The sequence below is a fragment of the Hoplias malabaricus genome, chromosome 3 (assembly GCF_029633855.1).
Source record: "Hoplias malabaricus isolate fHopMal1 chromosome 3, fHopMal1.hap1, whole genome shotgun sequence".
NCBI classification, from domain to species: domain Eukaryota; kingdom Metazoa; phylum Chordata; class Actinopteri; order Characiformes; family Erythrinidae; genus Hoplias; species Hoplias malabaricus.
The window spans coordinates 49,325,544-49,338,706 of NC_089802.1; the positions used below are offsets into that span (position 1 = coordinate 49,325,544).

General features: G+C 40.6%; 1 protein-coding gene across 1 annotated transcript in view; it reads right to left on the reverse strand.

Moving 5' to 3' along the window:
• Nucleotides 1–13,163, reverse strand: part of plxna1b (plexin A1b) — a 172,264-nt gene that overhangs the window by 18,062 nt on the left and 141,039 nt on the right. The window contains exons 17-22 of the mRNA XM_066662771.1: nucleotides 11,585–11,678; nucleotides 10,858–11,097; nucleotides 9,008–9,151; nucleotides 6,733–6,967; nucleotides 3,656–3,798; nucleotides 2,012–2,268 (exon numbers count right to left, since the gene is read on the reverse strand). Coding sequence (XP_066518868.1) covers nucleotides 2,012–2,268; nucleotides 3,656–3,798; nucleotides 6,733–6,967; nucleotides 9,008–9,151; nucleotides 10,858–11,097; nucleotides 11,585–11,678 — 1,113 coding nt within the window. The remainder of the gene's footprint in view (nucleotides 1–2,011; nucleotides 2,269–3,655; nucleotides 3,799–6,732; nucleotides 6,968–9,007; nucleotides 9,152–10,857; nucleotides 11,098–11,584; nucleotides 11,679–13,163) is intronic.

The following is a 13,163-nucleotide window of genomic DNA, read 5'->3' on the forward strand; positions in this document are numbered from 1 at the left end:
TAAACGAACTGAGCTCTTCTGAGAGACCATTACGTTAGAAAAACAGATATGGGCTTTAACTGAGTATTAAACATTGTGGTTTGCATATTTTGATATTAACACTATCAATAATGATACTGAAACAATACTGTATGTACATATGAATAAATATAAATGATGTTGCATTAAACACATAAAGCACTGTTAAGATCAAGTGTCAGTAATTTCATGACTTGTGTAGTGCACTACATAGAGTGCACATGGAGTGATTTGGGATTAAACCTCCATGTTTCCTGCATGCTTCATTTTGGACAGGCTCATTTGGCAGAGTACCATCGTAAACTAGAAAATATTCCAGATGTTTATACTGTTATTTTATATATTATCTCTATAAAGCCTAAGAATGAAGCAAAACTTTACAAAGGATTTCAGAGGATTTACAATCTTCCCTAGTGGTAAAGTCTTTAATTTTTTCATTGTGGGACATAATACTGCAATCTTGCATACAACATGATAACATTTGTTTCACTAGTTAAAGGAAGATTGAAAAGAAAATGCCCAGAATTGAATAGTTAACAGCCTTGGCCACAGTTGACTGCGGATAATATCCAGATCTGTGTGGAGAGGGCCTCGGGTTCAGAATTAGGTGTGTGTTTTTCACTCAGTTTAGATTTAGGGTTTGATCCTACAGTTACAGATTCTACCATTCAGAGACACTTAATAGATGCTCTGTTTAATGTGAGTTAACGTCAAACTACGCATTCCGACAACCTCCACAACAGGCTCTGAGAGCATTAGAACTTATAGCAGAATGTGGCTGTAGAACTGGAAGACTAGCACAAAGATTCACAGTGTGTCTGTACAAATGCTATTTTATATCAGCTTTCAATTATATACAAATATGATTTGCCTCTTTTATTCATACCACTGCTTTCATTTGCTTTGGATCATCATCTCAACACAAAATATTATTTCTGCATCTCCAATGTGGCCCCCTCTGATCACACTATTCTCCACTCCACACTCCCCATTCTTGCTCCAAGTCTGCTTCTCCCTTTCTCTTTATTCCTTTAGTGCTCTCTCTCTCTCTCTCTCTCTCTCTCTCTCTAGGGGACCTGTGTGCTCAGGTGTGTAATATTTTCAGACAGAAGCAGAGGGATGAAGAGAGGAGAGGGAAAAGGAGAGATACATGCGTCAACAGTGGCAGACAGAAAGGGAGGATGACAAAGAACTTCCTAAGGCTTCACTTCATGTTAAAGCAAAATCAGACAACTACCTTTAAAGTGATACTTTAGCCAGTGTTAGCCCTGCAAGGCTAGGTAATCCGCAGAACGCAAGACTGGACCTGAAAATTCATCTTTTCCGATATTTGTTTGGTTTTATTTTCAAATTCAGACATTCTTTTTGTAACATTCAGGGTTTATAAGAGAGAATCTGAAATTATGGTCCATAACAGTTTATTTTTTTCAAGGACATGTGGCAACACCATGGCTCATTTTATCAGCCGTGCTGTGAGCCCAAGTGCTCTGTGAGGTAAACAGCCTTGGGATTTTAAAGCGGGTATACGTTGGACGTGGATTTCCTGAATAGTTTTCCCTGTACATCCCCACCCTGGGGGCCGAAGCTCAGAACATTCGCCAAATATCACTGCCAAAGTGCTGGAGCCCTAAAAAGTGGTATTGGGAACAGCCCTAGCTACAAGGATTAATGTAGCTAACAAGTAATGAAAACTAAAGGTCAAACCCATTTCACACCTTAACCCCCTATTTAGCCCTACCCCTCCATTTTGCCTTAGGGTAATGTGTCTAAATCATTGTTGTGATATAGGGGTAAGGTGAAGTGTTAGTGCAATATAGCCCTTTAAACTGAGATTTTTCAGAAGCAGTGTTAGAAATGCCTTCAGAATCACAGACAAGATGACACAGGCAAAATTCAGTATTTTGTTGTTTAAAAACTATGATAACCATTATTACGCCTTGAAATAGTTTAATTAACTATTTTTGAGATTTTTGCAAAGTAATGCCCCAGGTACCTGCGCAGCAATAGTTTGGGGTGGTTCTTGCTCTCCAGGTTCTTGTCAATGAGGTCAGAGAGCAGCTGTTTGAGCACTCCTGTGGCATACTCCATCTCCCCCTGTAGGGCACTCATGATGAGGGACGCCACGTTGCCACGGTCCCGCATGGAGAAGGAGCGCTGAGCCTCCAGAGTGCGGATAAACGTCAGCAGGAAGTGCTTCTTGTTCAGCAGCTGCCCGAACAACGTCAAAGCCTTTTCCACATTGGCTGGCACCTGAGGCACAGACAGAGAGACAGAGAGAGAGAGAGCAAGAGAGAGAAAGAGAGAGAGAGGGTGACTGAGAGCATAAGGTGAAGCATGAGTTTAATGTTTAAAACTTCAACGAGGATGCGATGGGAATTGATTTGGTTCGAGGGCTGTTTAATTTTTCATGTTTCTCAAGGCAGATTGGCTCGCAGAAGTGACACCATGTTTGATTTATCCAGTTGATTCCACTATAGTCATTATTCTTTAGAGCTGTTTTTGATCTACAATTCACAGCGGGCTTGTTTTATTGATATAGACTGAGTTAGGGTGGCTAATAAGCCATAACATTTGGCTTCAGCAGCTTCAGAGGCTACACAGTGCGTGGGTACTTTTAACTTGTCAGCATAATGAAGAGGCTCGACTTTACTTTGTTTGAATGATGTCATTATTTAAATTGATCCGAATGTAACTAATATTCTGTGCTCCGCCACTGTTAATTAGACAGGTCTCTCTGTTGCTCAACTGCAGCATCTCACATACACATGCCTACCTGTCTAAAGACTGACTAATTGCATTATTCATTGTTTACTAACACATCAATGAGCAACTAAAGAGGCAGAATGCATGATCTTGATCCTAATGTGACTAATACTTTGCATCCGCCTGTGTCTAATTGGCCAATTCCTTCTGCTCAGACTTTTGGGAAGTCACTCATTCTAAAGAGCAGTGAGATCAAAACTTCGGGGCTCACACAAAGTGTAGACCAATCAGTGCACTCGCTTAAGTCTGAGCATATATTCTAGTTAATAGTATACAGAGACTTAGTGAATAAGAGCCACCATATCATCCAGTTTTGTGCCGCTTGGGCTTAGACTGAGTAGGTTAGCAGTGTTGGGCAGATTTGCATTCAATTTAGTGCTAAAAAACTCTTTAAAATCCCCAAACCCACCCTGACGGAGGCTTTAAGAGACTAGCCATTTTAGCCTCCCCATTTTGCTTTGCACAAATCTTAGTGCCACATATACACAGTGGAAATGAGACAGCACACACACGGCACTACACTTTTCCAGCAGCTCCTAACTGGAGACAGGAATAAAATATTGCCATATTTCGAAGAGCTTTTAAGCAGAAATATGCGTGTGGCTCTCTGGGGAGGTCCTGGACTGCAACTCAGTATAACAGCATAATAAGAAATTGATCCATATAGCACAAGAGCTGATTCCACCAGAGATATGAAGAGAAATCCACATCCTATCTACCAATTATGGAGCCTGAGATAAATCTGACTTGTGTGTGCAAGTATTCAAGACTGTAGAGTCTCGCCACCACCCTGTAGTTGTATGGCACTTTGAAGAACAATATAAAGTACTGAGAAACAAAAGAAAAATGCCTGTATGCAAATAGCATCTGTTACCTCCATCTCCTTCAGGACCGGGTGGTCTTCGATGCCAGGGAACAGTACTCTCATGGCATAAGTGCGGTAATCCAGGAAGGGAATTCCAGCTCCGTCTAACTCCTGAGTTAGCTCATGGATATCAGTCTGCAGCTCTGCAAACGCTGGACACAAAAACATGGCCAAGTCATTTCATCTCTCAAAGACAAACCTGATCAGTCAAATCATTTCAGTGGAACCAATGCACTCAGAGGGGAGGGGAAAAATAAAACATTTAAAGCAGCAAACAATATGTAATAAAGTGATTGTTTTCACTTTCGTCAGGCACAGTGAACATAAGCTGAAGAATCAAACTGCATCGTGGTCACTGAATGAACCAGTTTACGCTTCATTTACTGAGTTACCCACTTGCTACAGCCATGTTTAAAAATTGATTTAGTAAAGAATCTATGACACAGTTAGGGTGTGTTCACACCAGATGTAGTTCTTGTTTGAAAACGCCCTTAGTGCTGGTGATAAAGTCTGATGCAATCTTATTTTAATTATCTTCACTTGAGCTCATCTCCCACAAACATGCAGAGATATTCTGTGTGAAGTACAGATTTTGGAACTAAATCCATAGCTTATTACAGGAGGAGAGATGTTTTGCGACTGATTTTTGAACAGGAAACATTTCTGATGCTGTGCTTGTCTGAAAGATACACAATGTGTCATAAACATGGGATAAAACTTGCTACACTGGAATACAATGAGTTTAGAAATAATATTAGATTATTAGATTAGATAAATAGATAAATCTAGAGTTCTTAAGGCTGTGCAAAGTTGCAAGAGGAGTTGGACACGTACTGAGTGCGTATGCTCTACCAATTAACAAAGAGAAGACACTAAAAGTGCAGTCTCCCATCAGAGTGAAGGGATGCTTCCTTTAGGAGTGTGCAGTGTGTGGAGCAAGGGGGTGTTATATTTTCTGAGGCAGCCGTGTGTCTGTCTCTCTCACTACGGGGCAGCCGGGGGAAGAGTTTAGCGGACACACGCATCAACCTCTGACATCCTGTCTGGACAGGAGAGGTGAACTGTGGGTTATCGAAAAGCCCTAGACTCCACTAGCAACTTAATGAGAGGGAGAGAGAGGGGGAAAAGACAGAGAGAAAGAGAGAGCGAGAGAGAAAGAGAGAAAGAAGAAGAGTGAGGAAAAACATACGTAGCATGCACAAAAGAGAAAAGCCAAAAAATGGACAGACAGTGACAGAGAAAGGAGATAGAATGAATGATGCCATAGTAGAGGTAGGGAGTTACTGAGAAAGGGATGCTGAGGTAGAGGGAGAAAGACAGATGCTGAAGGGAGAGAAAGAGGAAATGTATATATTTAAAAGAAGGTGGAAAGCAGTAAAAGACAAGAGTGGAGGCATGAATTAATAGGCAGACTGAGAAAGAAAGAGAAAGAGTGAGATAGCGTAAAAAGACAGAAAGAGAGCAAGAGAGAAAGAGAATGTTTATTTTTTGTTGTCTCAAGGCCAATCGTAAACTTTAATTCAGTGGTTTTTTTTTAAGGAGAATTAAGGATTTCAGGTGGAAAAATCTGAGAAGAGCCTGAAACTCTTTTTTGGGGAAACTGTGAAAGGAGCTTAACAATCAGAAAACAAAGTAAGAGAGCAAAAACACGAAGTGAAGTCTTACAAGTGTGAGTTAGCAGTTTCACAAAGCTCACAGCTGGACTGATTAAACACTCCTCTCGCCCACAGGAAAGGGAGGACAGAGGGAGCTAAGAAGAGTGGGGGAGAGAGGGAGCGAAAGGAAGAGTGAGGAAGAGAAAGCAAGCTTTTCTGAGAGCAGGAGTAAGGAAAAAGAGGCGCCTCTTGTTTCCTCTCGTGACATCTCTGGAGGTCATTCCTGGCGTTATCTCATGACCTCATGTTCTCTCTCTGCTCCTCTATCCATCTCTTTTGTCCTCTCTTTCTCCTCCCATCCCTCTCTCTGGGTCTGGGTGTCTGGTTAATCTCAGTTCAGGGAGATGGACGAGGGCATCACCTCGGGCCAGACACACTCAAATATAATGGCTGCCCAGTCTCACGCCCTTTTGACCGCAGCCGTATGTGTGGATGTGGTTGCTGTGGTGGTGGGGGGTCACCCAGCAAAGTGGCCAGTAAAACCAGAACTTTAAATTGACATATAAAAATGTACAATGCTAAAGAAACAAAAGGAATGCATGTCTTAATTCCTTCTATTCAGACGAATGGCTCCAACTGTGTGGTATCCAAAGTTTGCGTTGAGGCTAATATATATAAGAAGTTTATATTAACACAGCGCAAACTCTGTGAACAATCAAAAAATAAAGTGGCCTTAAACCATGTCGAGTTGATACATAATGTGTCTATTCTTATGTGGTTTCAGATATTGCATGACAAAATTTTATCTATAAAATAGATACATCTACATATACAGTACTGTGCAAACTTTTTAAGCACCTGAGGAAATGTGATATAAAATGCTATTTATCCGAGCAGCAAGTTTATGTACACCCCCCCCCCACCCCCCAAAATAAACAAATAAATAAATAAATGCGTTGGTTATTGGTTTTATGCTTTTCAAATCTCTACTTGTGATTTTACAAATCCAAAGAATCAAGAAGAATATCTGAAAACATTTTTTTTTTTACTTTAACTGCACATGCTTATTGAGAAGATAAATGACTATAAATAATAATCTTAGGAGCCTAAGACTTTTGCACAGTACTGCATTGGTATGCTTTTATCTTTTATCTTTTATATTAGCATTGCAGGTATATTTAAAAATTTGAAGAATTCCATTATGGATGCTTCATAATGTACACTTGATCTGACCATTGTTTCAAACCAGTATCTGAGGATGGATTCATGGTACAGGCCTCTTAATGAGTTACTGTATCATAACCTTTACAAGTAAATAACTAAAACAGATAAATGTAATCCATTTTATAAATGTGAACATGGCAGATATATACATGTCAAATATCAGAGAACTGCAATCCTTCTATCAATCTATTTCTGTTTTAAACCCACTGAGCAGTGCTATCAGAAGAGGAGAACTGAAGAAAGACAAAAATAAACCGGACATCATACCTTCTTTGCACTCCAGGGCCACTCTGGACTCCAGGTTGTCCATCTGCAGTTGCAGGCGTTTGAGGGTGCGGTCAGCATCACGGGACTTGCGCTTGTAGGCGATGAGGACGATGATGATGACCAGCAGCAGGAGGCCTCCACCTCCGCCGATGCCGATGATGGCCGGCAACGTCAGCAGACTGTCCGAATAGATCTGGAGCGTGCCGGGGGAATACTCGAACCCTCCAACCCGCACCTGTACCCCACACACACACACACACACACATACATACACAATTAACACTGTAAATTCACAACGCCTAAGACTACACAAGCACACACACTTTCACTAACATGTGTTAAGTGCGGCACCTCCCCTATTTTCAGTGTTTTCACTTAATGTCTCTGTTGAGCATTCTGTAGTAAGTGGCTGTTAACAGCTGTAATTACCAGGAACACGCAGACTAAAGCTTTTCCCATTAAACCCACTAAAACCTCACACCTCCACACTGAGCACATCAATTAAACAGCCCCAACCGCAGAAAGCTATTATATACAGTCAGACTACATTAGGCACAGCACCGGTACATTCTCGACAATGGTGTACCAGTTTAAAGAAGAAATACATCTTGGAAGTTTAGTCTATTAGTTATAAGTCATTCGTAAACAGTTAGTTTACAAATTACACGTTTCATTTTTACACAATTTTCTCCCGAATTTAATCAATTCCAGCAACTACTGAGCAAGGAGGGTGAAGAGCATGCCTTCATTGTGATGTGAATCCAGCTTATGAATCTTTCAAACTGCTGTAAATATATATGCTGTAAAAAAGCTTTTTTAATTATTTATTTTTAATACATGTACATGACCCAATCTGTAATTGTGTGGATAAAAACAGAACGGCAACTTCTGGCATTGAATTCTTAATTGTTGCTGCAGTGCACAGAAACTGTGATGTTAACACAAGATTGCATAATTTCCAAGAACTAAGTCAAATGATTCAGATCTGTGAAAGGAATTGTAATACCCAGTGCTATGGAACATAAAAGGGGATCAGTACAATAGAGGAGATGCATAGAGTTCCACATGCAAATTACAGTTTAAACATTGCACAGTGTCTATAACAAAGCCAGCTGGTGTTGTATCAGGTATTCAGGTATATGCCAGAGGTTAAAGAGTGTCAAACAGCACTAAGGGAATACTTACACACAATTTAAGCTATGAATGGAAGAAAGAGAAAGATTTCAGAGATGAGCCAAGTGATGCGAAAGGGGGAGGGAGTAGGGGAAGAAAAAGAAAAACATGCAAGATGTTGGACTCCCTCGCCCAGCATATATAGGTCAGAATATATAGGTCGAGGACAAACATCTGGGCCTGCAGGTCTCAGAGGGTCTTTCTTTCTTTCTTCTCCCTTTCTCCCCATCTCTCTCCCTCTTTCTTACCCCCCCCCCCCACTTCCTATCATTTTTTCCTTAGGGTTTTTTCCTCACATAAGGAGAGCAGACGGCTTGGGAAAAATAGCTGCATGCTATTTTAATACCCCTGGCATATGAGGAAAATTAATGTATAAAGACCATGTCTGGGAGATGTGAAAAAAATAAATAAGAAAGAAAAGAAAGAAACCATCTCCATCTTAGGGATGGAACATAGTCTAAAAATAGAACAGCCTGTCTGGTAGTCCACTAATCATTATATGTTGTAAATAAAATCAACCTCGCACAAATTCATACGGACACACAGAGTGCCCCAGCTGTTTAAAAAAATAAATAATGTCAGTTTGCATGAAAAGAAATGAACGAGGGGGAAGGTAAACAGATACTGTGTTAAGTAGCGAAACTGAAGGTAAGTGAGAAGGTACTGAAGAAAACAAAAAGTCACATCATGAAATGTCGATGTCAGAGAAATAAGAAGCTTTAAAATAAAATAAAAATAAAAACTACAATTATGTTATACAAATACGAATACGCATTTACATTAGAGTCTGATCGGGAGATGCTCCTCCTGCAGGATTGCTTAAACAAAGACTATTTTATAGTTCATTAATGGACTGGACTGAAAAAATCTAAAGAAAGCCCCATGTATATCTTTTACTCCTCTACATCATTTAGACACAGGAGGAGTTCTTTGCCTTGGGTGATACTGATATGAATGACCAATAGAAATGCTTTGTTTTGGGCAGCAGTGCTATTGTTGCAAGCAGGACTTTAAAAAAATTTATGATGTAAAATCCCACAGGTGTTGAAACTTTTAAAGAGATTTAAAATGAAACTGATTGAAAACGAGTGCGTAAACTCACAGTGACTTTGTGCTGTCCAGTGAGATTGGGCCATTCACACAACAGCTGGGTTTCAGACACTGTCAACACACACGGCTCATCTCCTATCAGGACGGTGTAGTTCAGCCTGGTGTTTCCAGCAGCTGATGGAATCAAATTTCTTCCCTGAAATGAACAAGCAAACACACAGTTTACAAAAACACACAAAAAAAGACAAAAAATATTCTAACCCTATCCCTAGTCATGTGGGGGATATTGGTATTAACCACTAAACCGAAAAATCATTTTCATTTGAAATATTTTAACACTGCATATTAATATGAAAAAGTGATATCCTATATCCTAGATTATTCAAAGCATTGTGTGGGAATACTTCTCAACTGGCTTCAGGAAGACCCCATAAACTGATAGGTGGGGTACTATTATTCTTCTTTGAAAATGGCTCAAAATCCAAATGCAGTTTGCAAATTGAATTTTAATGATCAACTTAGAAACAAATGTGTGGCTGTGAAACAAGGAAAATAACATGCAGCAGCTTTTAAAAAGTCATGTATCTTACCAGCCATTATTGATTCAAAGTATCTTGGCCATAGTGGGTTCATGAATAATGTTCAGTGATGCATTCAAAAACAGGAGTGTCACCTATACAGCTGCAGGTAAGATAGCACTTGCAAACAGGCTGCAACTGTCACATTTCCACATGTGTGCTAAGAATAAAACAGTGCTAATCATACGGAGGCAGCCTCATCGAATGGATGAAACAGTGCATCCTAACAATGTGAGTGCATTCCCTCTCTCGCAGGGATACAGTCAGCTTGCCAATATCCAATATCCCCTCCTCCCCAGGGGGCTTATGGGAAGACAGGCCTGGGGGTGGAATCTACCAGAAAGGTTTGCATGGCAGTGCGTGCAGAGATATTTACCACCAGAGGGGATCCAATTAAACGTGTAAATAAAACCCAGGAATAGCGACACACGCACACACATATATTCATTTACACACACACACACCTCGTGTTTTACCCAGGAGGCCTTGCACGAAGTGGAGAAAAATTAATTGCACAGAAAATCTGATGCACATCTAATTTATCTGCAATTATTTAATGGAATTGGGTTGATTTGCTGCTCTTATTTTCTGTGTGGGGTGAGAAGGGGCTCTGCCGCTTGGCAGAAAAGCGGTAATCAAAAAAAAAGGTTTCATTACTGAGCTTGATTTAACTAGAGAAAGTTGGTTATGGAAGTCACGGTGCTTCTTGCTATGGTATTTACTCTAGAATTGGCTGTGGGGGAAAAAGAAACATTTTTTCCATTAAAAATACCACAACGGGTTTTTAAACCAGGGCTTTGAAGTTCAAGCAGAGAGGAAAGAGGGGGGAAATAAAGTCCATATCGGCAGAGGAGATGAGTTAAAGCAGTGCAAGCTCAAAAGGGGAGAGAAATAGATGTAGCGGAAAGTAAACAGTCTTTTTAGATGATATCAGTGACCGCAGAAGACAGGTCGAAAAGCCAGATCCAGAAAGCCATCAAGCTCTTCATATCTAACGCTATCTATGGAAACACTCTCCTAATGGATCGGCCATCTCCGATAAGAACAGCAGTGGGTGCTGAGCATGTGGGTGTGGTGTAGTAAGAATGTGGAGAGGACAATGCAATGGCATGTGGGAGACTGAGAAAATGAGTCCAGGTTTCTCACGTGTTATGATGATACCAATAAAACAATGGGTTCTAAAGTCAGCTTAGCTCAAGTTAGCTTAATTAACGACCTGAATGCAATTACTACAAGTTACACACACACACTATTTCATACTATTATTTCTACTCCTTTGCAGATGCAACGGCACAGGCTTGTACTCACATCCACACACTCCTACCTTGAGTATAAGTGGAGATCCTGGCTTGAGCTCCAGCATGGTGGGGGACAGGGGTTCAAATACAGGGTCTGGATAGTAGGTGAAGCTTTCATTGACTACCAGCAGTGAGCGGACATTGTCCATAACGAAGCCGATCTCATCTGGACTACTGCCCACTTCTGATAAGCTTCTCTCCGAGTCAGCCCCAGCCACAGAGGGGGCCAAGCATAACATCACTGTGTTATTGACGACCGAACAGTTCTGTCAGAGTGGGAGAGAAGCACAAGGGAGAAATGTTAAGTGCGGTGGGTAGCTGAGTGAATGTGTAGGTGTTGGCTTAGGGTAAGGTGATAGAGAGAATGAAGTCAGTAGGAGGTGGAGAGGAGGAGTGGGTGTTGAAAGAGTGTGGTGTACAGGTATATAGGTCAAGCAGGGGAAATGTTCCTCCAGCCCAATGGGGGCTCAGCAGGGGTCGGCTGCCACTTCCCTCTTAGGCCTGATTTACCTTCAGCAGCTGACATTTTAAAGGTTAAACTACATGTGCAAATAAGCCTGAGGCAGGGTTACAGTCAGGGCAATTCAATACCCCCTGTGTATCTTGTACTATGGGGAGGTTTGATATTTTGAATGTGCAAAAGGGAACAGAAGTGCAGGCACTGGTGGGACACTGCTCATTGTGTCTAAGAGAGAGTTTGTGTCTGTGTGTGTGTGTATATAGAGACATGTATACAGTGTATAAATCACTTACATTGACGGACTGGATTTCTCCATGCTTTGTCCTCATTTTGGGCTCTTTCACAGTGGCAAGGTTGGTACCAAAGACAGTCAGTGAAGTCCCACCACTTAGGGAAAGAAAACCATAATAATAACAATTTTATTTCTTTTTTTATGCATTATTCTGTCCAATCAAATAATCAAAGCAAGAACTAAAGTCAAAAGCATCTATTTGACAGATCTGCATTAGTTTGTACATACACTGATCAAACACAACCCCCCCCCCCACCCTGAGTGTCACTGCTGGACTGAGGAAAATCCAACAACCAAAAAGATCCAGTCAACAGCATCTTGTGGGCAGTGTATAGCATCCATCGATGGACCAGAGGAAGACCTACACAAACTGCGCAGCAACAAATGAGCTACTGTGGTTCTAATAGAGTGGACGGTGAGTGAACAAAGTGTTTAAAGACTCCAACAGCATGGCTGTGTCTGATCCACTCATACCAGCAAAACACACTAACAAACCACTTTTACGTCAATGTCACTTCAGCACTGAGAATAAACTACCACTCAAATCATGTGTGGTTCTGACCACTAAAGAACAGAGTGTAAGGGGGCAAACAAAGTATGCAAAGCAACCGATGAACTACAGGCTATAATTGTAAAACTACAAAGTGAGAGAATAAAAAGTGATCGAGAAACAAGGTGGTGGTCATAATGTTATGGTTGATCTGTGTATGAGCAGATAGATTTTAGTTTAACTTGAAAACAGTATCTTTAGAAGACTAATTCAGTATGTATCAGTTAGTTAGTAGTTAGTATTCCAGTAAGTAGAGAAGATTTATATCTGTAGTTGTGTTAATGCTAATTCAGAACACTAGTGGCTAGTGAATGCTAATTCAGTATTTCAGTAGCTACGGATAACTAATTAAGTACATTAGTAAATACTGAATGTTATTTCATTATATTAGTAGTTACGTAAGTGTCATTCAACATATGAGTAGCTAGCAAAGGCTGGTTTCAGGTGGCACAAAGGCATTGTCCCTGTCTGGGATGTGGGGCTTTCCAGTCAGAAACCATTGATACCTTTCTGATAAAACTAGGACATGACACAATTGTCCATTCTACTCATATTCAATTACAAAACAACTGTAATGGTTTGATAATATGTTGTCGTCTGTAAGTCTGAATAAGACATTAACCTATGTGGGTCACTATAGTGGGCATTATGAAATGTCTTAATGAGTTAATTAGCCTCTGGTTACCCATTAGCTGTGATTAAGCAGCGATTTAACAATTACTTAACCTTACACACACACACCTTGCGTTAGGTAATTACATGGGTAAATATAGTCTTTTCTAAAGGATTAGTCTATCCCTCAAATTCTCTGGTGAGCGAAATCTACAAGATATTACAGAGTTTAACGTGGGCGAAACCCCATTGTGGGCTATCACTGACGAGTAATGTAATTAGATATGTGCTAACCTACAAAACATTTCGGACGCACCAGGGGACAATGAATATTCCTAAATAGAGGTCAACCTGGCCTCTTGGGCTGATGCTTTTCAGCATGTGCAGATGTTTAGGTCAGCATGAAAAGTGAGTTGTT